Below are 24,249 nucleotides of genomic sequence, written 5' to 3'. Positions count from 1 at the left end.
AAAAATATTCACTGATGAATGACCACTCAGCATTTCTGATTTTTCCTGTAAAGCTTGAATTTATTAACTCATTAACCACTGTTTCTGTCTCTATGCTGGGGGCTATTACAATGCAGATGGATTGGGAGGTTATTTCTTGAGGTCAGTGAAGGATACTGGAGATCTGTATGCTCACTGACAAATCTGTCTAGGTTGGACCAGTTGAAAAACTGATGAAGAAATCAACAGAGATGACAACAAGATAGGCACTTTATTTTTTTTAAGATTTTATTTATTAGAACGGGGTGGGGGCAGAGGGCTAGAGAGAAGCAGGCTCCCTACTGAGCAGGGAGCCTGATGAGGGTCACAGAGAGCCTGATGCGGGACTTGATCCCAGGACCCCAGGATCATGACCGGAGCTGAAGGTAGACACTTAATGAACTGAGCCACCCAGGTGCCCTGAGGATAGGCTCTTTAAAGAAGAGTATTGGACATGACATCATATTAACGTAACCTTTGGGGAACATCAGTATAGCTCCTGGGTAGTGTTGCCATTATGATGCCATGTAAGCAAGACGAAATGAAGGATATGATGTTCTATTGTCTATCATTTTGTTGGAAAAATCACCACCCCCCCCAAAAAAACCCCACTATTTTTATTCATTCTTTGATCCAATATTTAGTACATGAGTATAAAGGTTGCCTATATGTTGTTAAACTGCTAAGTATGTTTTATCTTACATTTATAGGGTACTTTTTCAGTATAAATTTCCTATCAAATTTTTGTTTCCCATTATGAATATGAATGCTTATTATGAATATGAATACTTAATAGCCTTTTACTAGTACTATTTATTGGTGATAACAGGGAACACCTGTATTTAATTTTTTCTTAATTCTCTAAACTGTTTATATCTGCTGTAATAAACACTGTAGTTCCCCTTACCTATGGTTACACCTTCTGCGGTTTCAGTTACCCGGGATCAGCCTTGGTCTGGAAGCAGATGATGCTCTTTCTGACATGCTGTCAGAAGGTCAGTGGTAGCCTAAAGCTGCTGCCTGTGTCATTCCCCTCCCTTCATCTTATCACATAGGCATTTTATCATCTCACATCATCACAAGAAGAGTATAGTTCAGTAAGATATTTTGAGAGACCACATTCATATTACAGTATATTGTTATAATTGTTCTATTTTGTTATTATTGTTAATCTCTTACTATGCCTAATTTATAAATTAAACTTTATCATAAGTGTGTATGTATAGGAAAAACATAGTGTACATAGGGTTTGACAGTGCAATTTCAGGCATCCACTGAGGTCTTAGAACATATCCCCTGCGGATAAGGGGGGGACTACCATAGTAACCAGATAACCACATTTTTTTTTCTAGTGAGTAAGCATATGCTAGAAAAGCTAATTTTATCTAAAATTAAGTACATACTTAAAAACATATAACTACAGGTCATAATAAATTTCCTTAACGTTTTTTAGGTCTAAATATTGGTCCAATGTAGAAGGTACCACTTCTGTCTTTCCTGGAATTAAGGCCAGATTTCTCATACTCTTCTCATTCTGATATATTGATGACTAGTCATCATTAGACTGGTGGATGCAAAAAATCTTTGCTAATCTGCTGTAGTGGGTTTTTGATTGTGTGCTTTTATTCCTTTTTTTTTTTTTTTTTTAAGATTTTATTTATTGACAGACAGCGAGAAAGGGAGCATAAGCAGTTGGAGTGGGAGAGGGAGAAGCAGGCCTCCTGCTGAGCAGGGAGCCTGACGGCATGGGGCTTGATCCCAGGACCCTGGGATCATGACCTGAGCCAAAGGCAGATGCTTAACGACTGAGCCACGCAGGCACTCCATGCTTTTATTCTTTTAATTATCATAGTTGTCATATAAAAAGTTAGCCTCTGGGGTATTTGTGCTATATTCCAATTCTCCAAGATCCTTCTTTTTGCCATGCACATGAATCACCTGGGGATCTTGTTAAAGTGCATGTTCTGATTTGATAGGCATGGTGGGGGCAAAATTCTGCATTTGAAACCAGCTCACATGTGAAGCCAATGCTGCCAGCCTTTGGACCACACTTTGAATTGTAGGGCTTTTGATAACAGTTTTGGGAACAAAAGCCAGTCAAAGCCTATTGACGCCATTTCTTGTTATAACTTTATGACACATGCCTAGTTTATTAGTAATACATATTTTTCCAACAGGGATATAGATGTTGAATTATAACTTGTAGTGTGTGAGTTTTCTGTAGTTTTTGTGTTGGGCATACTTTTTACAGTGGTGGCATTTAGAATGAACATACCGATGATGACAATGATATAATAATAATTGACAGGTACTGACCACTTACTGTCCCCAGACACTGTGCTTTACAAAGATTGACTAAATTTTCCAAATAAAACCATGAAGTAGACATTATTATTGTTACCCCATTTAAAAATGAGGAGGGCTTGGTAACAAGTTAAATGACTTGCCCATGGTCACACAGCCAGAGTGGGGACAGAACCAGGACATCAACACAAGTAGTCAGTCTGACTCTAGAGCTTATCGTTTTAATCTCTTTACTAGTTTGACAGTAGTCTGGAAACTAGACTTCATATAATGGATTTTCTAGCTTCTCTCACAATTGCTGTAAGATATATTTGAATTCTCTAGCTTCTTTCCCGAAAGACTTTTTAAAGATTTTTCTTATGTTCTCCTTTCTTGTGGCTTTCCCAAGATACTACTGATCTCTAGCTTTTTTTAGTCTTCCTTTCTGCATATTTGTGTTAGAAAAGATCTCAACTTTCATATTCTTTTGATGTAAAAATTTATGAAGAATGAGAAGTAGGTAGTACATGTCCCTGAATGAAAGATAAAAGTGTTTTTAGTAATGTTGACACTGTTTTCTTTGAAAGACTAGCCCTGGAAAACTTCAGATTTTATAAGATTGTCACAGAAGAATGGTTGATTCTTTTGTGCGTTCTTAAAAATTGGGGCATTTTTGTCTTTATCTAAATGGCAGTTATAATTCAGTGATTAGTCTGGAGACATACCTTCTACTCTGAGTTCTCCTGCCAGACCACCAAATGGTCTTAGAGAAGCCAAGGAGCCCCTCTGCCTTGCCTTCTCAGACTGTCCGATGATGACACTATTTGCAGTACCTTTAAACGCTCAGCATGTGAAGGCAAAGAGGATTTGTAAGTACAGAGAGAGGTGTTTGTAAAAATTTGTGACAATGAGTGAAAGCTGTTTAGAATCAGTTATGGTACCTCCCTTGCAGTTTCATTTGGAAATCAATAAACACAGCACAGGTCATGATCCATAAGAATATAACTGGTTTATTACTTATCTCAAAGTAATAAGATGCTATTTATTTTCATTATCCCTGTTGTTTTTTTTGTTTTTTTTTTTTTTTTTACAGTCCATCAATATTATGGAACTGACTTTACAGAAATATGGAAGTTATGAAAAATTTGAGCAGGCCACTGGTGGCAGCCTGCTATCTAAAACTCGAATCTGGAGTCATGTTCGGAAGTACATGATGAAAGAAGGCTGCCTGGGTGAGGTATGAATCAGGAGTGACACGAGATGCTGTTGGCATTTTAATTGCTCATCTAATTAGTCACCCAGAGATCTCACTAAATTGAATTGCTGTGTTCAGTTTCTTTGTGTTTTTCTTTACTTCTACACTTTCTGTATAGCTTATGGGATTATGGGAATTTTTTAATGAAAATTATTAATGAAGCAATTTGCCTCAGTGGCCTCCTCTTAGCAGCCAGTTCAAAATGGCCAAGCAGAGAAGCGGACTCTGGCTTGTGTACCTACCTTTGCCTCATTTTAACCAGGGGGGACTGTATTTGACAGCACAACAGGGCACTGCCTCCTCAGCACAGCCCTCTACTTTCCTTTAATCCAGGAAAGGTTCTTGAGTGGCACATGCTCAAAAGTGGAAGGGTCAAAAGTGATTATCATTTTCTTGGTATCTGGGAGATTCAAACTGGTACAAGCAAAATAAAAATATACTGTATCATATGATCTCACTGATATGAGGAATTCTTAATCTCAGGAAACAAACTGAGGGTTGCTGGAGTGGTGGGGGTTGGGAGGGATGGGGTGGCTGGGTGATAGACATTGGGGAGGGTATGTGCTATGGTGAGCGCTGTGAATTGTGTAAGATGAATCACAGACCTGTACCTCTGAAACAAATAATACATTATATGTTAAAAAAAAATAGTAGGAAGGGAAAAATGAAGGGGGGGAATGGGAGGGGGAGACGAACCATGAGAGACGATGGACTCTGAGAAACAAACTGAGGGTTCTAGAGGGAAGGGGGGTAGGGGGATGGGTTAGCCTGGTGATGGGTATTAAAGAGGGCACGTACTGAATGGAGCACTGAGTGTTATATGCAAACAATCATGGAACACTACATCAAAAACTAATGATGTAATGTATGGTGATTAACATAACATAATAAAATTTAAAAAAATTTTTTTAAATAAATAAAATACTGATTTATGGGTCTGTTGTTTCCTGTGAAAGCTTCCTTTCCCGAGCCTTTACATTTTGTTTTATATGTATGTATTTTTTTCCTCTTGCTTCTTAGATCGTAGTTCATCTCACTGAAGACCTGCTTTCCCGAGCTTCAATGACAGTGGTAAATGGGTGCCCAACATTGACCATTAATGTTTCCACGGCACGTGAGCACTGGCTGGAGGGAATGCTGAGGCATGAAATAGGTAGGGGCAGCACTTTTCCATTTGTTCACTTGTAATATCAGAAATCAGCAGCAAAGAAACATTCTTTTATAATGGGTTCTTTCTTTTTTTTTTTTTTTTTTTTTTTTAAAGATTTATTTATTTATTTATTTGAGAGAGAGAGAGAATGAGAGACAGAGAGCATGAGAGGGAGGAGGGTCAGAGGGAGAAGCAGACTCCCCGCTGAGCAGGGAGCCCGATGCGGGACTCGATCCAGGGACTCCAAGATCATGACCTGAGCCGAAGGCAGTCGCTTAACCAACTGAGCCACCCAGGCGCCCTATAATGGGTTCTTTCTTAACAGTATTTGGCAAAAGGTAATGAAATTGTTAGGTTTCATTTGAACTAAGATACTAATGTCTCACTTCAAATTAGATTTTTTTAAGGTACCATGTAGCTGTGTTAAGCTTGGAAAGTCATTTAACTCCCGGGTTTCACCTCCCCACGTTTCTGAAACTGAGGGAAATGGAACTGAGTGCTCTCTGAGATTCTTGTCAAATATCAAGTCTCTGATTCTTCCCTTTAAGAAAATAAATGGTATAAAAGTTACACCTCTTCTAATGGACATGCGGTCCTTCTGAAGGCAGAGTAGCTCCTTCAAAATGCTTTAGGGTCAGGTCATTTTCCACTTTGTTTTGATTCAGAGGTACACATCAATTTGGTTTTAGAACTGTTGGTAGAATCTTTTTTGGATAAGAATTAAAATGAGAATGACCTTTCTTGTTTTTCACGCGCCTTTTCTTCTCCACAGGCACACATTATTTTCGAGGTATTAACAACCTTCAGCAGCCATGGAACAGTTGGACTGGCCGCAAAAAACATGAGCTAAAGCCAAACAATCCCACAGAGGAAGGACTGGCAAGTATTCACAGTGTCCTTTTTAGAAAAGACCCCTTTCTATGGAGGGCTGCCCTCCTCTACTACACTGTTTATCGAGCCAGCCAAATGTCTTTTTGCGAACTCTTCAAAGATATTGGAAAGTTTGTCAAGGACCCCAATACAAGATGGGATTATTGTGTACGAGCCAAGAGGGGATGGACTGATACTTCCCAACCAGGTGAGTGTCTCTTGACTGTAGATTTGCCTTATGGTCAGTTGTCTATTGATTTTGATCACATCCTTATCCACCAATCAGAGAAATCACTCACTTATAAAAAATTAAACCTTTGTTACTTGAGGTCCGTGCTAGTTTTCCCAAACCATATTTTGTTAGCATTCTTTTTTCAGATCTCATTTTGAAAAATTTCAAACCTACGGACATAAGGAAATGATAGAATTAACACTCACATCCTCTAGATTGACCAATTGTTAACATTTTGCCAGTTCTCCTTTTTCTTGCTCTGATTTTTTTTTTTTTTTAAAGATTTTATTTATTTATGTATTAGAGAGCGAGAGAGAGAGAAACAGCATGAGAGGGGAGAAGGTCAGAGGGAGAAGCAGGCTCGCCGCTGAGCTGGGAGCCCGATGTGGGACTCGATCCCGGGACTCCAGGATCATGACCTGAGCCGAAGGCAGTCGCTTAACCAACTGAGCCACCCAGGCGCCCTCTTGCTCTGATTTTAAAAACAGCTTTACTGAGATATAATTCACATGACCTACAGTTTGCCCATTAAAACGTATAGCTCAGTGGTTTTTAGAATGTTCATGGAGTTGCGCAGCTATCACCACTATGTAACTCCAGAACATTTTCGTAACCCCAAAAAGAAACCTGTACCCATTAACAGTCCTTCTCCATTCCTTCTTCCCCAAGCTCCCAGCTCTAAGTAACCATTAATCTACTTTTATAGGTTTGCCCATTTTGGACATTTCATTTAGATGGAATCACGTAATATGTAATCCTTTGTGTCTGACTTCTTTCACTTAGCATAATGTTTTTAAGGTTCATCCCTATGGTAGCATGTATCAGTATTCAGTCCTTTTTATTGCTGAATAATACTCTATTGCATGTATAAGACACATTTTATTTTTCCATTCACTGTTAATGGACATTTGAGTTGTTTCCTCACGTTTTGGCTATTATAATGTTACTGTGAACATTTGGGTACAAGTTTATATTTTTAATTCTCTTGGGTATATACTTAGGAGTAGAATTGTTGGGTCGTATGGTAACTCTCTGTTTAAGCTTTTGAGGAACTGCCAGAATGTTCTCCAAAGTGAATGCGATATTTTATATTCCCACCAGAAGTATATGGGATTATTTTTCCATATCCTCACCAACACTTAACAATACTTGTATTTTCATTTTTAAAATTATTATAATCGTCTTAGTGGGTATCTCATTGTTTTAATTTTTTAATTTAAAAAAGTTCCAGTATAATTAACATACAGTGTTATATTAGTTTCAGGTGTACAATATAGTGATTGAACAATTCTGTACATTATTCAGTGCTCATCACGATAAGTGTACTCTTAATCCCCATCACCTTTTTCACCCATCCCTCACCCACCTCCCCTCTGGTAACCCTCAGTTTTTTCTCTATATTTAAGAGTCTGGTTTTTTGTTGTTGTTGTTGTTTTTCTTTGTTTTGTTTCTTAAATTCCATATATGAGTGAAATCATATGGTACTTATCTTTCTTTGACTTATTTCAGTTAGCATTATACCCTCTAGATCATCCCATGTTGTTGCAAATGGCAAGATTTCATTCTTTATTATGGCTGAGTAATAATCCATTGTGTGTGTGTGTATATAAAAACACACATATAAACATACACCACATCTTCTTTATCCATTCATCTATCATACACAGGTTGCTTCTGTTAATTTGGTTATTCTAAATAATGCTGCAGTAAACACAGGGGTGCATATATCTTTTCAAATTAGTGTTTTCGTATTCTTTGGGTGAATACCACTAGTGCAATTACTGGATCATACGGTAATTCTGATTGTTTTAAGAACCATCATACTCTTCCACAGTAGCTGTACCAGTTTGCATTCCCAGCACAGAGCACCAGGGTTCCTTTTCTCCACATCCTCACCTTGCTTCTTGTGTTTTTGATTTTAGCCATTTTCACAGGTGTGAAGTGTTTTGATTTGCCTTTGCCTGATGATGAGTGATGTTGAGTATCTTTTCATGTGTCTGTTGGCCATCTGTATGTCTTTTTTTTAAATGTTTTATTTAAATTCAATTTAACATATAGTGTATCATTAGTTTCAGAGGTAGAATTTAGTGATTAATCAGTTGCATAGATTACCCAGTGCTCATTACATCGAGTGTCCTCCTTTAAGCCCATCACCCAGTTACTCCATCTCCTTCCCCTCCAGCATGTATGTCTTCTTTAGAGAACTGTCTCTTTGTGTCTTCTGCCCATTTTTAATTGGATTATTTCAGGGTTTATTTGGTGTTGAGTTGTATAAGTTCTTTATATATTTTGATTACAAACCCCTTATCAGATATATCATTTGCAGATATCTTCTCCCATTCAGTAGGTTATCTTTTTGTTTTGTTGGTTGTTTCCTTTGCTGTGTAAAAGCTTTTTATTTTCATGTAGTGCCAATAGTTTATTTTTGCTTTTGCTTCCTTTGCTTCAGGAGACATATCTAGAAAAATGTTGCTATGGCCAGTGTCAAAGAAATTATTGCCTGTGCTCTCTTCCGTGATTTTTATATTTTCAGGTCTCACATTTAGGTCCCTAATTCATTCTGAGTTTATTTTTGTGTATAATGTAAGAAAGTGGTCCAGTTTTCCCAGTGTCATTTGTTAGAGAGACTTTTTCTCATTGCATATTCTTGCTTCCTTTGTCAAAGATTAATTGACCATATAATCATGGGTTTATTTCTGGGCTCTCTATTCTGTTCCATTGATCTGTGTGTCTGTTTTTCTACCAGTACCATACTGTTTTGATTACTAGAGCTTGGTAATATATCTGGAAATCTGGTATTATGATAACCTCCAGTTTTATTCTTTTTCCAGATTATTTTGGCTATTTGGGGTCTTTTGTGAGTCCATACAAATTTTAAGATTATTTGTTCTTGTTCTATGAAAAATGCTATTGGTATTTTGATAGGGATTGCATTAAATCTGGAGATTGCTGGGTAGTATGGACATTTTAACAATATTTGTTCTGCAAATCCATGAACATGGAATATCTGTGTCATCTTCAGTTTCTTTCATCAGTGTTTTATAGTTTCTAGAGTACAGGTCTTTCACCCCTTTGGTTAAGTTTATTCCTAGATATTTTATTATTTTTGGTACAATTGTAAATGGGATTTTCTTATTTTCTCTTTCTGCTGCTTCATTATTTGTGTATAGAAATGCAGTGGATTTTTGTATATTGATTTTGTATCCTACAACCTTACTGAATTCATTAATCAGTTCTAGGAGACTTTTAGTGGAGTCTCTATATTAAGTTGATGATCTTCTTAAGTTTAAACCCATACATAAAGCATTAAATTTGTACTCCTCTCCCTACCACATTTTAGGTATGTGGTGTCATGACCTGAACCACAATTAAAAGCCAGATGTTCAACCAACTTAGCCACCCAGGTGCCCCCATATAACTTTTTTTTTTTTTTTAAGATTTTATTTATTTGACAGAGATAGTGAGAGCCAGAACACAAGCAGGGGGAGTGGGAGAGGGAGAAACAGGCCTCCCCCTATAACTTTAAGAAAACTGTTTATTACTAAAAATTTGAAATTTGAAAAATTTCAAAAGAAGTGATTAATCGGATGTGCCCTCATTAAACATCACTTAATCTTAGTAATTATCAACATTTCCTAGCAGTGGGTCATCTATTCTTCTAAGTTCCTGTTTTCCTATAGTATTTTAAATCATTTCCAAACATCATGTTCTTTTACCTATAAGTACTTCAATATGTATCTGATTTATTCGTCCTAAAAAGTAGGAACAGCTCATGAGATCTGAGCCTAGTTGAAAAAGTGTACCACCTTTTTTCCATAATTCCCATGCTATTAGCATACCTAAAAAAATTAATTTCTTAATGTATGACTTAATATGATAGAATTTTAGTCAATTTACACAACTTATGATGGGAAAAAAGTTGTCTTTGTAAGTGGAACACTAACTAGGCTCAGATCTCATGCACTATTCCTTTTCATGTTTTCATATTTTCTTCTATTTTTAAACCTCCATATTAAAATCCAGTTTTAATTCTTGTTTTCATATGGAGGCAGAGTATCAACATCACCTATAGCTGTTTTTAATGGGGTAACGGGTAGTATTTTTAAAAACCAGGAGTTTCTGAAATCCCATGTCTCCACCTTGCCCCCTGTGAGACTTACTGCTCAATAGCTGTCCTCTCTGCTGCCCCAAGTGCCTCCATACACATGGGAGTTAAGGTTATGATCAAATGGTGGGAGTGTGGATGACATATCCTCTATTTTAAATCATCAGTGTTTTTTTATGATTAGAAAAAATGCTGTTTTAACTATGGGGAAGGGGGATCTGGGGAGAAGAAATTCTTAAAGGGAAGCTACCAGTCTGCACATTATCCTGGTGTTACCCAAGACCTTGCATTTTATGTTATGAAGATAGTTAATTCTAATTTGCCATTTTTATTTTTATTCAGGACTGATGCCTACAGTAAGGGGACTGTGTTAGTATCTAATTACTTAGAAAATAAAAGCTATTGTCTTCCTCCAGGGTGCTTCAGTAAAGACCAGGTATACTTGGATGGTATTCTACAAATCCTCCGATACAGAGAAACCATTGACTTTCATCTTCTGACCGCCCTGGGGAAGGTGAGTGAAACCAGTGGCATGTAGTCTATAACACACCAGGTCATCATTTCCTCAGGCTTGATTTAATGATTAAATAAGATTCAGATTCAAATTGTTTTTAGACTATGTGTTTGAAGTTTCCTGGAGGAAGAAATAATGGTGTCACAAAGCCAAACTCCAAAATTTCTCTGAAGGGAATAGGAAATTTGGCAATGTATTACATGGTTTTATTTTATATACCGCTTTCTCTAAAGCATTTTAAATAAGCTGCAAGTATAACACTTACCCCTTTAATCTGACATGACCCTGTGATTTTCTTAAGAAATCACTGATTCGATAAGGATTTATGCCTTGCATTTGGTTATAATATTTAATCTCTCTTAATCTATAGAAGTCCACTTTGTTCCCTGCCCCCCCAAGTCTTTATTTTTCCTGACATTTTTCTTGAGAATTCCTACAATCTGTATTATCCTATTGTTTTCTTGTGATTAGGTTTGGGTTAAACATTTTTACCAAGAATACTACATAAGTGACTTGTATATTTCATCACCTTAAAAAGCACATATGTGATTTTGTTCCATTATCAGTGATGCTGTATTTGATCACTTGGGAAAGTTAGTTACTGCCAGCTCTCTCCCTTGTAAAGGTACCTTTTTTATATTAAATAATCTGTGGGGTAATACCTGAGAATGTACTGTTCCTTAACCTTCCAAGGAATGGTTTTAACATCCTTTGATGATCTTTGCCCATATCAGTCAGCAAAATAGAGATCTTCAAATTCTGTTACATTTCACTCCTTTTTTGCATTATTATTATGGACTTAAGTGTTTTTTTATTCAACCCTTCCAGTGGCTGCTCCTGTTTTCTGGCAAAGTAAAATGTTCTGGGTCCATCTTACACTTTTTCTATCCAAATCTCAGATGAGCTATTTCTCCAAGGAAGACTTGATTCCTTTTAGTGAAAATGGTATTTAGAAAACAGTGAGTACTAGGTGTGCTCATTACTCCTGGAATATTGATGCTTCTAGGTTTTCCCAGTGAGCAAATCATGTATTTGTTTTAAATCATAAGGGGATTCTAATTCAAATCAGACACTGCAAGTTTCTTTTACACCTCCCTTTCCATATGTGTATCTCCTTTCTCCTTAAATGAGAACTGTGTTTTATGTTTACTCATTCTTTCCTATAATAAACTCAGAATGGTTTAAGAAACAGTGGGTATACAAAGAAATCAAAGAGGAAATCAAAAAAATACATGAAAACAAATGAATATGAAAACACAGTGGTCTAAAACTTTGGGGACACAGCAAAAGCAGTTCTAAGAAGGATGTTTATAGTGATACAGGCCTACCTTGAGGAACTAGAAAAGAACAAAGCTAGTAGAAAAGATCAATGAAACCAGGATCTGGTTTTTTGAAAGATAAACAAAATTGATAAACCTTTAGCCAGACTCATTAAGAAGAGAGGACTCAAATCGGATACGAAAGAGGAGAAATAACTGATACCACAAAAATAGAAACATACAATCCTCTAAAACTGAATCAGGAAGAAGTAGAGAATTTGAACAGACTGATTACTAGTAATGAAACTACATCAGTAATAAATGAATTCCCAACAAACAAAACTCCCAACAAACAAAACTCCCAACAGCTAGGACCACATGGCTCCATGGATGAATTCTAAATTCTACCAACAAAGAGTAAATATAATTCTCAAACTCTTCCAAAAACATAGAAGAGGAAGGAAAATTTCCAAATTCATTCTGCAAGGCCAGCATTATCCTGATACTAAAACCAAAGTCACTACAAAAAAAACTACAGGTCAGTATTTGCAAATCAGTCATGATACATCACATCAATAACAAAGAATTAAAAACCACATCATTTCAATAGATGAGGAAAAAAACATTTGACAGAGTACAACATCCATTAGTGATAAAAACCCTTGACAAAGGTTTAGAGGGAACATACCTCAACATAATAAAGGCCATAAATTAAAACCCAAGAGCCAACAATGAAAAAACTGAAAGCTTTTCAAAACTCCTCTAAGATCAGGAATAAGACCAGGATGTCCATTCTTACCTTTTTTTTTCTCAACATAGTACTAGAAGTCCTAGCTGTCAGACAAGAAAAAGACATAAAAGGCATCCACATTAGTAAGAAGTAAAACCATCAGATGACATGATACTATATATAGAAAACCCTAAGGACTCCACCAAAAAACTATTAGAATAAATGAATTCAGTAAAGTTACAGGATACAAAAATCTATTGCATTTCTATACAATAATAACAAAGCAGAAAAAGAAATTAACAATCCCACTTATCATACTAAAAGCATAAAATACCTAGAAATAAATTAACCAAGGAGGTGAAAGACCTATATTCTGAAAACTAGAAGACACTGATGAAAGAAATTGAAGATGACACTAACAAGTGGGAAGATAACACTGTGCTCTTGGATTGGAAGAATTAATTTTGTTAAAATGTCCATACTACCCAAAGCAATCTACAGATTCAGTGCAATACCAATCAAAATACCAGTAGCATTTTTCACAGAACTAGAATAATCAATCCTGAAATTTGTATGAAACCACAAACAACGTCGAATAGCAAAGCCATCTTAATAAAGAAGAACTAAGCTAGCAGTATAATAATCCCAGATTTCAAGATATACTACAGAGCTATAGTAATTGAAACAGTATGGAATTGATACAGAAATAGGTACATAGAACAATGGAACAGGATAACCTAGATCATTTAATTTATGACAGAAGCAGAGTACACAGTGGAAAAAAGACACTTCCTCAATAAATGGTGCTGGGAAAACTGGACAGCTGCATGCAAAAGAATGAAACTGGACCACCCTCTTACACCATACACAAAAATAAACTAAAAATGGATTAAACACCAAAAACCTAAAAGGAAACCTATACAGTTTATCTCTTGGACATATTTATGGATCGGTCTTGTCAGTCAAGGAAGGAAGAAGAAAAAATTAAACCACACCAGTATCAACAACAAACCTATTTTCATTACTTAGTGGTAGAAATACTCAAAATAATTTCAATAATAACTTAAAAATTAAAACCTAAGGGGCATCTGGGTAGCTCATTCAGTTAAGTGTCTGCCTTTGGCTCAGGTCATGGTGTTGGGGTCCTGGGATCAAGCCCCATGTCAGGCTCCCTGCTCAGCGGGGAGTCTGCTTCTCCCTCTGCTTGTGTGTGCTAATAGATAAAATAAAAATTAAAACTTATTAAAATATAAATGAACATGATTTCTTTATTTAAAGCCTTTCTACTGAATCTTAATTTTTAGAACTTAAAGAGTTTCATCCATAAACTCAATATAAATACTTACAAGAGATTGGCTTCTTACCTAATAAAAAAAATAAAAATATAAAAGTAAAAAAAATACTTCTTACATAAGTAAAAAAATTTTATAGGATACTTGTTTACAAAGAGAATTTAACATAAAACAATTTTATTTCTGAAATTAAATAGAAATAGGAATTCAGTCTATAATCGTGCTGATTTTCCCAATTCAGTGATACAGTATTTATATTCTAGCTGTTTCCTGGGTTCTTTCATTTAGATTTAGTCAGGACATATGTTTAGGTTTTAGTCTCTCACACACATGTATTAAGTTTAGTTATGTAAATTCTAGACAAACAGTATAGGTCCAAGATAGAATGTTAAATAGTGACCTGATTTTTTTTTTATGGTCATGGTATGAGCAGGCAGAGCAATACTTTTTTTTTTTTTTTTTTTTTTTTTTTAGTATGGGTGCAGAGGGAGGGGGGAGAGAGAGAATCTCAAGCAGGCTCCACGCCCAGAACGTGAGCCCAATGCAGGGCTCGATCTCACAACCCTGAGATCATGACCTGAGCTGAAATCAGGAGTCGAACACTTAACCTAATGTGCCACCCAGGTGCCCCAATACATTCGTATTTAATACAGTAAGGGAAAGGAAGCCATTGATTTTTGTTATTTTGCAGGTATTGAAGTAATGTTTCTCTTAAGACTTAGGGAAGAAATTACTTACATTTAAAAATTAACCCACCTTCCTTTTTTCAGGTCTCTTATGAAGATGTGGATCGCTTGAAAGGATTGGCAGTTACTGAAAACATGAGGGTCCCTCATTTCCTGCAGGACCATGGCCGATACATGGAACATTTAGAGAAAATTATGGAAGTGAATGAACTGACCGACAGGGAACTGAAAGATCTTATCTATTAGTCCGCATTCTGGCAGATGTAGCTAAGCTATACCTCTATGTATATTCCCAGGTAGGTGCAGTTAGCACCGGCATATTTATAAAAGAAAAATGACTGTTTACATGAGTTTTCTGAAGAATGATCTGCAGTATTCAACTGAATTTTTTAAAAAGGTTAAGTACAAACCTTAAACGTTTCTATAGGCTGCAGGGGAAAGTTCCTCCTATTTTTATCTGAATCTCAACAGCGTCCATTGAAAATACTACCGGTGAGTGTTTTTGAAGAATCTTGGTCAAATTGAGTGATAGGCTGTGTGGGCAGTAAGCACTGCTCCTTAGTGCTTCTGCCTGAGCACCAAGACTAGCCCTGACTATAGAGATAGGACAACACTGGAATTCAGACTCCCAAGATTATATTTTATTTGATAAGTAATTATAGTTCTCCTTTGAAAAATTAGTTTTGTTATGCTCCCCAAAGCTAGCTGTATCTAAGGTTTCTTATTTCTCTTATATGTTAAGTAATGTTAAAAAGGGGAAAAGTAGTTTGAAAAGTTTTCATTAGTTCTTTATCTTCCACATTGTTTCACCTTATCAGTTTACAGGAACTAGAGAATTACCTCATTTTGTCCAGTTATTTCTCAACTAAACTTTATTTGCTGAAACATATTATATACCTTCAAGATTTTAAGTTTTAGGGTCTTTCCCTCCCCATTCCTTTATATAAATGATAAGTAAAAGTTCCAGAAAGGTTTGTCTACATAGATTAAAATAGTTGGGGAAGAGAGAAGCTACTCCCCTTTTTATTAAATGGAGCGACTAGCAAGATACAAATAGATTAATGTAGTTCCTGGAGGCACCGGATATTGACTAGGTAGTGTCTACCATAAACTTGACCATGCTCTGAAGAATGGAATTCCTAGACGTTGCTATTTGATAAACTGGCCTTGTCATGTTGGCTCAGTATATTTTATCGAAATCTTTTGACTTCATCAACCCAATAATGACATAGTTTGAATTTCAAAAATGAGAATTCTGTTTTGCTGCATTTTCTCTGTTAAAAGCTTATACACCTAGCTTTGTATTATCAATTTCGATATATATTGGATATATATACTTGGGATCAAATGGTTCTTCAAACAACTTATTTTAATGATCAGGAAGAACACTGCTGTAAGCACCCCATTCAAAATTGCTACTGTAATTTTTACCCAAAGCTATCTGAGTGTTTATCTTTACCTCAGTTCAGGCTAAATATGGTGCTAACACTGGTAGATGCATACAGCAAAGTCTGGTTCACATTCATGCTAGGAAATGATTTTAGGAAATCTTACGCAGGCTAGGTTATGTGATTTTTCTCATTCACATATCTAGAAGGGCTTGCCTCAAAGAAGTATGTTGCAGCAAATAGGATATATTCTAACTGGCACCTGGTGGTTCTTGCAAAGCCACACATCTCACCTTTGGTAAGTAGCAGGCCAGGCCCTTCCGAGCATTGAAGGCACGCACACATGTGTCATGATGGCCGGAGTGTGGCCTGTAGATTCTGTGCAGGGTTGGGGCACATTGTGCCAACACTAACCAGATACTGGAAAACCACTCTTGACCCCTCAAGCATATTTCCTTGTAGCAGAGTCATCCAGTTTCAGCTTTGGTGTAGCATTTTCTAACTTCATCTTCAAACTTATCCAAGATGATTGTGAAAAACAGTGTTTTGTTAACTGGAATTGAAGTATAGACAGAAATGACCATATTTATGTCCTGTGATTTAAGCCCAAATGCTTATAAATTCAACATTTGTAGGCAATAACACTGTTAATCTTATGTTATGGTTTAAATGTAAAGGAAAATCACAGCAGCCTTAATATCCTGTTGGTAGGATTATTTACAATGATTCTAGTCCCTGAATTTTAAAATGGATATTCTCTATCTGATTTGGAAAAGGAAACACTTTCTTGCCTTACTGCTTTGGTATAAAGACAAAAAGAAAACAGTGTTATCCAGACAAAAAAAAAAAAATGACAAATCACATTGATTGTCTTAAGATATTTTAAAAGTTAGCAATGAACCAAAAATAGTTTCAGATTAGCAGAATACTTAAAGAGCTCTAAGCTTTAAAAGTTGGGATTGAAGATTTAATTAATGTTTATTCTCTTTCCTGAAAGAGCATTAAGTTCAGTTTTGTTCCCTTAAAATTGAAGTTTTAATAAATAGAAAATTATAGGAACAGTACTTAGAATAGTTGAAGGTTGCATTAATTTTAATAGTTACTTGGTATAGGCTATTGAGGATTAGGATTTCATCAATTTTGTCCACTGTAATTCTAACATATAGTTGTATCAAATACAAAGTCTGATAAACTGTTAGGTTTTCACATCAGATGGGATTCAAAGTAAATTGTTTGTAGACATAAATCCATAGTCTTCATTTCTTTATATTTTCACCTTTGTAAAAATGTTTAAAATTTGTATTGTTTGTTTTGTGTATATCTGGGCATTTTATGTTTAGCTATAGTAGAAAGAAGTAGCACTGAGGTTCTCAAATGAAGTATGTGAATATGTATGCATGCAAACTTCTGTTCTTTGAAAACTTAATTATATTTTTATTGTGGTATTTCTGCATTTTTATTGTGTGGTACTTATTGAAAGGTAGTTATTGATCATGTTTGTCTTCTAATATCCTTATTTATAAGGAAATACTATATTTACCACACTCCACCTTTCCCCTGATTAGTTCAGCTTATACTCTAATGAGTGTAGGGAGAAGGGAAAAGGAGGGATAATTTTGTCTTAATTTACTGCCCTATTCATTGAGTAAACTTCTGTGCAGAACGTCCTGAGGAGTAGGATCTGTGCTGAGTCCTCTGCTGAGGAAGACAGAACTGTTCACAGTCCAGTGAGGAAGAGTGGCACAGAATCACATTATAGCATGGCCAGTCGCATACACAAAAAGTGCTACCAAAAGATCATAAACTGTAATAAATGGGCCTGCTTGTGTGTTTGAATCACAGAGAGAAAGATCACTTGCAAAGTGGTTAGTGTCCACAATATTTTGTTTACCACTCTTTGCAAGGCTTGTGTTTGGAATCTGAGCAGCTTTAGCCCAGGAGTAGACCAGATGTACAGCTGCTTGGGTCAAGGGCCTGGAGGCAATCCCTTGAGACCTCCAGCAGGTGCCCAAAGGAGCCAGTGCTTTACCCTTATTAGTCTTGGTCTTTGAATTTAAACCTTTACTTGTGAGACCTTGTCATCTCGCTTTGATTTCATCCATTTTTGTTCACTCTGATTCCAGTAGCTAAAGGAATTATGTCTTGAAACTATTGCTGGAATATGAAATACCACTGTTTGTCAGCAAGCTATGGAATAGCTTTAAGAATACATAGAATTTTGAGAAGAGAGAGGGAGGACCATATGAAGAGGAAGCAAGAGGATGGCCATCTACAAGCCAAAGAGAGATGCCTGGAATAGACCCTTCCCTATGGCCCTCAGGAGAGATCAAACATGCAAATACCTTTATCTTGAACTTTTAGCCTTCATAACTGAAAGGAATTGCACCTAGAGAAAGGACAAAGCAAAGAGGGCAGAAATTTGACCACTGAGAAGAGATGACTGAACATTTCCTCTTCCCAGCCACTCAGTTAGCCTTACTAAAGAAGTGATGTCAGGAACATGGCTGAACAAGATGTCCCTCATTTGTGCCCCCTCTCCAACCTCCCACCAATAATTTGGCATCGATCCATGGACAGAAATGCCTTTGTGGGACTTTGGGATCCAGCAGCATATACCAAGCAACCCAGGAGCAATTTTGCCCACCCTTGCATTCTGTAAACATACAGACCTAGGTCCTGGCTTGGACCCAGCAGTAGCCTGTGAACAAGCTTCGGCCCTTCTCAGCAGCGGTCTGCAAACCCCTAGAAAACACTAAATCTTAAGCGGTCACCCGTGGACAAGAGAGACCTTGTATAAGTCCAAGTTTCCAGCAGAAAAGTTTTAGCATACCACTGGAGCAAAAAAATATGTTTAGATGCATTAAAGAGGAATAGTTTAGACTTATCACTCCTCCCTCAAGGTGGAACAACTCAAGGCCAAGAGAGGTCTCAGCCTGTGGTTTCTCCTGGGAGGGGCTATGGGGGGGGGGGGAGAAAGTGAGAGTGAGTGAGTGCCCAGCTTCCCCAGCTGTGCAGGATGCTGCCTAAGAGGCCCATTTCACTGTGGTCCCATCCAGAGTACTGAACAATGAGCTATGTGACTAGGGGGTGGAAAGAAGCTGGGAGAGTAGGAGATAAGACTTTTGGAGGTCATTAAAAGGACATAGAATCTCCTAACTAACTACTTCACAGCCTCCATTAAGCTGGCTCATGAGCTGCTAAGGATACCTTATCCATGGATCTCCCTGAGTAGTCTGTGGGAACCCCCCAATGCTTCATGTAGCTAACACACACACACACCACCACCCCACCCCCCCACCCCTGTGGCTGGCTCTCTGTGTGCACTCCCAACAGGGTTGAGAGCATATTTTGGCAGAGGGCTAGTGAGCATGTGCAAAAAGCCAGCCCAAATTCATAAGCCAGAGAGGCCACAAACTTGAGCTTTAGCCCTACCCTTGGGAAAGCAAAAGGAAGACTGTCAGCACTAAACCTTGTCCGTTGCAAAATTGAGAAGGCATACAAGCTTAAGAATTCTGCCACAAGAGGTAGCAAGAAGCATGGAGCAGGCATATCCATAGAAAGTCACAGATTCTCTACCAGAGCTGACTGAAGGTATTTTTTTTTTTTAAGATTTTCATGTATTCATTTTTAGAGAGCACACGTGAGTGGGGGGGAGGGGAGAGGAAGAGAGCAAGAGAATTCTTAAGCAGACTCCCCGCAAAACACGGAGCCCACATGGGGCTCAATCCCAGGACTCTAAGATCATGACCTGAGCTGAAATCAAGAGTCTGATGCTTAACTAAGCCACCCAGGCACACACCCAAAGGTATTTCCTGAAAATAGTAAAGATAGGAGGTGACTGCTAATTCAAATACAAAGACAATGCAACACTCTAAGGAACATGAGAAATCAAGGAAACATGACCCCACCAAAAAATGATGCTAATCTAGTAACCGAACCCAAAGACATGGAGATCTGTTTACCTGATAAGGAATTCAAAATACCTGTTTTAAGGAAGCTTAAAGGTACAAGTGAGGTACAAGAATGCACACATGAACAAAATGAGCAGTTTAACGATGATATAAAAAGGACAAAGCATACTCTGGAATAGAAGAATACAATGAATGAAATGAAAAATACAATAGCACCAACATCAAAGGATCAAGCTGGGGAAAAAAAATCTAAGAAGATGGGAATTTTGAAATTATCCAGTGATGGGAGAACAAAGAAAAAAAGAATGAAAAAGAGTGATGAAAGCCTACATGATCTATAGGATACCATCAAAAGAAATAATTTGCAAACTATTGGACTTGCAGAAGGAGAGAGGGAGAAGCGAGAAGAAAGCTTATTTTTTTAAAGAATAAGGCTAACACACAAAAAAAGGCTAAAAACTTCCCAAACCTGAGGAGAAATTTGGATATCCATATTCATGAAGTTCATAGGTTACCAAACAATCTCAGAAACCTTCTCCAAGACACAATAAAACTACCAAAAATCAAAGAATCTTAAAAGCAGCAAGAGCGGAGAAGCTTGTAACTTAAAATGAGAACCCCATACTGTTGTCAGATTTCTCAGAAGAAACGTTACAGGCCAGGAGAGAGTGGGATGATATATTCAAGTGCTGAAAGAAAAAAAAAACTGCTGAGCGTCAGCCAAGAAGATGGCTGAATAGGAGGACCCTAAGCTCACCTTGTCCCATGGATACAACCACCTAATACAACAACTAGATAGCATTCATATCAGTGTGAATAACCCAGAAAATGGCCCAAAGACTGGCAGAACAAACTCCACAACTAAAGGCTAGGAAAGGGCCACATCAAAGAAGGTAGGAAGGGCAACAATGCAGTCTGGGAATGAAACAGACAATGGCCATCCACTGTGGGGAGGGAGCTAGTGACACAGAGAAGGGCAGAGAACAGACTTTCACACTGGGGAGCCCACGAATGGGGAGGATGAATCTCCATAATATCTGCCTTTGAAAGTAAGAGGGGCCTGGGCGCCTGGGTGGCTCAGTCAGTTAGGCGACTGCCTTCGGCTCAGGTCATGATCCTGGAGTCCTGGGATCGAGTCCCGCATCGGGCTCCTCAGCGGGGAGTCTGCTTCTCCCTCTGACCCTCCTCCCTCTCGTGCTCTCTGTCCCTCATTCTCTCTCTCGCAAATAAATAAAATCTTTAAAAAAAAAAAAAGTAAGAGGGGCCTTTCACAGTTTGGCTATTGTGGACATTGCTGCTATGAACACTGGGGTACATGTGCCCCTTCTTTTCACTACATCTGTATCTTTGGGGTAAATAGCCAGTAGTGCAATTCCTGGGTCATAGGGTAGCTCTGTTTTTAACTTTTTGAGGAACCTCCACACTGCTTTCCAAAGTGGCTGTACCAACTTGCATTCCCACCAACAGTGTAAGAGGGTTCCCCCTTCTCCACATGCTCTCCAACATTTTTTTCCTGCCTTGTTAATTTTTGCCATTCTAACCAAGATGTCCTTCAACAGACAAATGGATAAAGATGATGTGGTGCATATATACAATGGAATATTACTCAGCCATCAGAAAGGATGAATACCCACCATTTGCATTGACATGGAAGGAACTGGAGGGGATTATGCTAAGTGAAATAAGTCAAGCAGAAAAAGACAATTATATGGTTTCACTTATATGTGGAACATAAGGAATAGCATGGAGGACATTAGGAGAAGAAAGGGAAAAATGAAGGGGGGGGAATCAGGGGGAGACAAATCATGAGAGACTATGGACTCTGGGAAACAAACTGAGGGTTTCAGAGGGGAGGGGGGTGGGGGGATGGGTTAGCCAGGTGATGGGTATTAAGGAGGGCACGTATTACATGGAGCACTGGGTGTTACACATAAACAATGAATCATGGAACACTACATCAACTAATGTGTACTGTACGGTGACTAACATAACATTAAGAGAGAAAAAAAGTGAGAGGGGCCAAATTTCAGGAGTTCTTAAAACCAGTGACTTAAAGCCTGGAATTTTAAAAATCTTTGGGTTCAACTCTGGGAGAGCCTTGAGGGTATCAGGAAGCTGAGTCCCTGCCCTTAGCTCAACAAACAGCTCATGCAGATACAATATAGAACCAGTAGTTTGAAACATGCTGGGGGCAGACAGAAGGGAGAGTGATTTGCTCATCTCAGAGCATGGCTGGACAAACAGATCACAGGGAAACTCCTCCAGGGACAGAGGAGCTAGCAGGTGTCATTTGCCTCCTACACCCCCCCCCAACCTCCCCCACCCCCATATAAACAATGGGCACCTGCAGGAACCAGTACAGTGCTGCCACTCATTAGCTAATTTGCTTACACCAAGCCCCACCACCCCTGCTTCAGCAGATCTGCCCTTCCTAGTCTAGCTTGCCTGAGTTCCTGCACTGTAGGTCCTCCAGAAGAACTGCACAAACTCTGCCAACACTACATCTCCAGACCTGCGTGTCTTGTGGAACCTCAGTTCTCGTAGTGGTGGGAACAGGTCTCATTTTACAAGATGATCGCACCACATTAAAATGTTAAATGTTAAAATGTGCCCCACCCCTTCTGGTGACCAAACACTGCCCACAAAAGGCAAAGACAGCCTCTGCAGACAACTGGAAGAAGGAAAAAGAGGCCAAGACTCAACAGCAAAGCACATGCAACACACATAGGTGACACTCCCTCAAGTGCCAGGCCCTGGGGAATAGGACACTACACTGCACGGTACTACAGGACCTCTCCTTCATAAGGCTATTATCATTAAGAGCAAGAGAAGTAGCTGACTTTTCTAACACATACAAAGTCAGACAAAATGGGGAGACCAAGAAACATCTCCCAAATGGAAGAATAGAACAAAACCACAGCAAGAGACCAAAGCAAAAGAGATATAATATGCCTGATAGAGAACTTAATGATCATAAAAACACTCAGGGGAATGGAGAAAAGAGTGGAGGAAATCAGTGAGACCCTTAACACAGAGATAAAGAAGAACCTATCAGAGATCAAGAACACAGTAAATGAAATTAAAAATACACTTGATGGAATAAATAGGGGCCAGATGAAGCAGAGGAATGAATAGTGACCTGGAAGAGAGAGTAATGGAAAATAACCAAGCAGAGCAAAGGAGAGGAAAGAAAATAATGCAAATTGAGAATAGTCTTAGTGACTCCAACAAATGTAATAACTGCATTATAGTGTTCTCAGAAGAAGAGAGAGATAATGGGGCAGAAACTTTATTTGAAGAAATAATAGCTGAAAACTTCCAAAATCTGGGGGAAGGAAACAAATATCCAGATCCCGAAGGCAAGGTATTTCCCCAAAAATTCAACCCAAGGAGGTCCACACCAAAACACATAGTATTTAAAATGGCAAAAAGTAGTGATAAAGAAAAAAAAAAATTTTAAAGCAGTAAGAGAAGAGAGTTACATACAAGGGAACCCTGATAAGACTATCAGCTGATTTTTCAGCAGCAACTTTGCAGGCCAGAAGCGGGTGGCATGATACATTCAAAGTGCTGAAAGGGAAAAAATCTGCAGCCAAGAATACTCTACCCAGCAAGACTATCATTCAGAATAGAAACAGAGATAAAGAGTTTCTCAGACAAGCAAAAACTAAAGGAGTTCATGACCACTACACCAGTAAAGGGGAGTTTTTGAGTGCAAAGGAAGACTATAGAGTATGAAAAGTAAAAAACACAGAAACAGTAAAAATAAATATTTCTATAAAAGAAAATCAGTCAAGGGATCCATAAAATAAAAGGATGTAAAATATGACACCATATACCTAAAATGTGGGGTGGGGGGGGGAGAGGAGTAAAGAATGGGTTTAAACTTAGCAACCATCAACTTCATATAGACTGCTATATGCAGAAGATCTTATACACAAACCCAATGGTAACCACAAATCAAAAACCAGTAATAGAGGGGTGCCTGGGTGGCTCAGTCGTTAAGTGTCTGCCTTCGGCTCAGTTCATGATTCCCAGGGTCCTGGGATCAAGCCCTGCGTCGGGCTGCCTGCTCATCGGAAAGCCTGCTTCTCCCTCTCCCACTCCCCCTGCTTGTATTCCCTCTCTTGCTGTGTCTCTCTCTGTCAAATAAATAAATAAAATCTTTTTATAAAAAAAACAGTAATAGATATGCAAAGAATAAAGAGAATGGAATCCAAGTATACCACTAAAGAAAGCCAACAAAGCATGAAAGAAAGCAAGGATTAGAGAAAAATCTATAGAAACAATCACAAAACAGGTAACAGCAATAAATACATATCTATCAATAATTATTTTGAATGTAAATGGACTAAAGGCTCCAATCAGACATAGGGTGACAGAGTGGATTAAAAAAAAATAAGACCCATCTATATGCTGTCTACAAGACACTTATTTCAGATCTAAAGACACCTGTAGATTGAAAGTGAGGGAATGGAGAAACATTTATCATACACACGGATACCAAAAAGAAAGCTGGGGTAGCAATACTTACATTGGACAAAACAGACATTAAA

General features: G+C 37.9%; 2 protein-coding genes across 4 annotated transcripts in view; one reads left to right on the top strand and one right to left on the bottom strand.

The window, feature by feature from the left end:
* MATCAP2 (microtubule associated tyrosine carboxypeptidase 2) overlaps window positions 1-14,640 on the top strand; it is a 43,498-nt gene extending 28,858 nt beyond the window's left edge. For both annotated transcript variants that reach the window (XM_036101063.2, XM_036101062.2), the window contains exons 3-7: window positions 3,395-3,538; window positions 4,577-4,709; window positions 5,479-5,784; window positions 10,330-10,427; window positions 14,479-14,640. In XM_036101063.2, coding sequence (XP_035956956.1) covers window positions 3,395-3,538; window positions 4,577-4,709; window positions 5,479-5,784; window positions 10,330-10,427; window positions 14,479-14,640 — 843 coding nt within the window. The remainder of the gene's footprint in view (window positions 1-3,394; window positions 3,539-4,576; window positions 4,710-5,478; window positions 5,785-10,329; window positions 10,428-14,478) is intronic.
* The window catches only part of EEPD1 (endonuclease/exonuclease/phosphatase family domain containing 1), a 287,236-nt gene that overhangs the window by 9,688 nt on the left and 253,299 nt on the right, over window positions 1-24,249 (bottom strand). The gene's annotated exons all lie outside the window — the stretch shown is intronic.

The sequence above is a fragment of the Halichoerus grypus genome, chromosome 12 (assembly GCF_964656455.1).
Source record: "Halichoerus grypus chromosome 12, mHalGry1.hap1.1, whole genome shotgun sequence".
NCBI classification, from domain to species: domain Eukaryota; kingdom Metazoa; phylum Chordata; class Mammalia; order Carnivora; family Phocidae; genus Halichoerus; species Halichoerus grypus.
The sequence above is the reverse complement of the archived record's forward strand: the minus strand, read 5'-3'. Positions and strand labels throughout refer to the sequence as shown.